The 2,746-nt window shown below is 43.3% G+C and overlaps 1 protein-coding gene across 1 annotated transcript; it reads left to right on the top strand.

Moving 5' to 3' along the window:
* Positions 1–55: 55 nt before the first annotated feature.
* Positions 56–1,419, top strand: SOCS1 (suppressor of cytokine signaling 1). The gene has a single exon (XM_006015506.2). The coding sequence runs from the start codon at positions 582–584 to the stop codon at positions 1,203–1,205; it is 624 nt and encodes a 207-aa protein (XP_006015568.1). The 5' UTR covers positions 56–581; the 3' UTR covers positions 1,206–1,419.
* The last annotated feature ends 1,327 nt before the right edge of the window (positions 1,420–2,746 follow it).

Raw genomic sequence — 2,746 nt, 5'->3', positions numbered from 1 at the left:
GGGCAGGGCTCCGCGCCGCCGCCGCTCCCGGTACGATCGGCCCGTGGGGTCCGGGTCCGGGTCCCTGCCGTCTCCAGCCGCAGGATTTCTTGACGCGTCTGTTATTAAATAAATACATGGATTAAAAAAAACCGAAAACCCTCTTAAAAGTCGAGGCAAAGAGCAGACGTTTGTGAGTAAGAGACTCCCAGGACTTGACTCAGTCTCTGCCCGGAGACGTCAGTAGTTAATCGCAGGAAAAGCACTCGTTGTCCCCCTTACTCAGTCTGCCTGGAGACTTCAGCTGCTCTTCCAGAGCCCGGCGCCCGGGCGGTCGTCTGGCCAGAAAGCGGTGCTGTTTAGCAGCTCTTGTCACTTGCTGGGTGTAATTCAGAGGATTTAAGATTTTTTTACATTGGGGTGGAGGGGCAGCAAATGAGAACCTCGCTGTCTTCATGAACACTGGCTGAGGCTTTTGCTTTCCTACCCTGAGTATCTAACACGATCTTGTTTTCCTTTGGCATTTCAGACTAGCCGCGAAAGCTGTCCTGCCCTAGCCATTGACGCTATGGAAGACCGCATCAGCTGGTCTAGTCTATAGGATGGTAGCTCAGAGTAAGGTGGCAGCAGATAATGCGGTTGCAGCAGACCCGAGACGTCTACTTGAGTCTCCAGCACGGGATCATCCACAGCCTAGAGTCTACCACGGCTCTGCCCGTCCCAGCACTGTGCAGGCACAGAGTAACACACACTTTCGAACCTTTCGCTCGCAGGCGGATTTCAGTAGCATCACCCGAGCGAGCGCCTTGTTGGATGCCTGTGGCTTTTATTGGGGACCTCTGACTGTCAATGCTGCCCATGAGAAACTTAAGTCTGAACCTGAGGGCACCTTCCTCATCAGGGACAGTACACAGAAGAACTGTTTCTTTGCCATCAGTGTTAAGACTGCTACTGGGCCCACCAGCATCAGAATAAACTTCCAGGGTGGATGTTTCAGCCTGGATGGCAGTAAGGAGAATTTTGACTGTCTCTTCAAGCTGTTGGAACATCATATAAACTCCCCTAGGAAACTGCTGGTCACTCCACTGCGCAAGGTCCGTGTGCGGCCCTTGCAGGAGCTTTGCCGGAAAAGCATTGTGGCAACGTTTGGAAGAGAGAATTTAAATCGTATCCCTCTCAATCCAGTTTTAAAGGACTATCTGAAATCATTCCCATTTCATGTCTAAGTACAGCATTACCTGTATGCGTGCTTTCCAGAGTGAAAGATGCTCTTGGAAATCCAGGTTCCTGGGTTTTTAAATCTGGTCAACAAAAACAGAACTTATTTTTGTAGCAACATACTATACCTGGAAATGGAAATTGAACACTTAACTTACTATGTTTACACAAACTGTTTGCACAAACCTGGGGTTTCTAAACCCTGGCATAATCCTTCTGCTGGGCAGAATATAATATTATTTTATAATATTTTTAATGAAAGTAATGTAATAAACTTTATTGTGAAAGTTTTTGAAAATAACATCTCCGGTTCTTCTTAATATCTGCTCTTTATAGCTACAAACACAACACTTAGCAATAGCTAAGTGCTGATAATGGACCAGATCTTTAGCTGGTGTAAATAGCTTAGCTTTATTGAAATTGGTGAACTTCACTAGCTTCTCCTACCTAATAGATCAGATCTTTTATTTTTTGTGCTATCTACCTAAGAGGATCATGATTCCCAAGCAATATTCAGTGTAGAGACACCCATGTAAAGCAGAAAACAGAGAACAGATTTTTTTGTTGGAGTATTCTTCAGCTCCTACTTTTAAGAATGGTAATAAGAATGGAGTGTTTAGTGGAACATTTGGTTTTCAATTTTTTAACATTGGTTTATTTACTGTATATTTTAACATTAGAGCTTTAGAAAAGTACTAGGTTTTACAGAGGGATTTGAATATTGCATAGCCACAATTCCCATTTAATGGTTGGAGAGCTAGGAGTGGATGGTCTATACTTTGTTCAAATTTGCCCAAGGCAATGTTGAAGGCATAGAGGAAAAATACATTTCTACCATAAGGCTCTTCTTAAAAATCCATCTTTTATTGGGCTTGATTTTTGCCTGGGTGGAAAAAGTGGTTCTATAACAACCCCTTAAATGAGCTAATTGTACTAGCTTTGGCTTGTCTAACTTCTATTCAAAGCTGCATATATAGTTTACAAGGCTCTAGTTGAAAAGGGGTTGCTGTCTTACAAAATTAAACCACACAAATGTCAGCAGGGAAAAATCAAACTGTCCAGAACTGACTGCCTGACTTTAAAATTGATATCATTTCCATGTCCGTCTCGTGTGTGAGGGGGTGTCAGTTCTCTTTTTAAATCAACCAAAAAATAGCCAAAGTGGTCTGATCTTGAGACTCACTATATGACTTTGGGAGTCTCCTACCAGAAATGCCATGTTAGACTGGTCTGAGGATCTCAGGTGATCTACCAAACTTTCAGTGGTGACTGGGCTAATCACAAGGGACTGCATCCATTTTGACTGGGATTTTTAGAGAAGAACAGTGCCTGTTGGGGCATCTTATGTCTACTGGTTGTCACCTTTCACTGTCGCATGTAAAACTGCATTAGAAAGAGCTAAAATGTGCTACAGAATTCTGTAGTAAGAGACATTAACCCCACGGGAACTGCAAAAATAATTAGGACCAAGGATGTCATATAGTATGTAAAAAGGGACGATCCACACTCCAAAAATGCCCTGAACAAACATACATAAGATCCCTTAACA

This window comes from Alligator sinensis, unplaced genomic scaffold, assembly GCF_000455745.1.
Source record: "Alligator sinensis unplaced genomic scaffold, ASM45574v1 scaffold73_1, whole genome shotgun sequence".
NCBI lineage: Eukaryota > Metazoa > Chordata > Crocodylia > Alligatoridae > Alligator > Alligator sinensis.
This window is presented reverse-complemented; position numbering and strand designations above follow the sequence as displayed.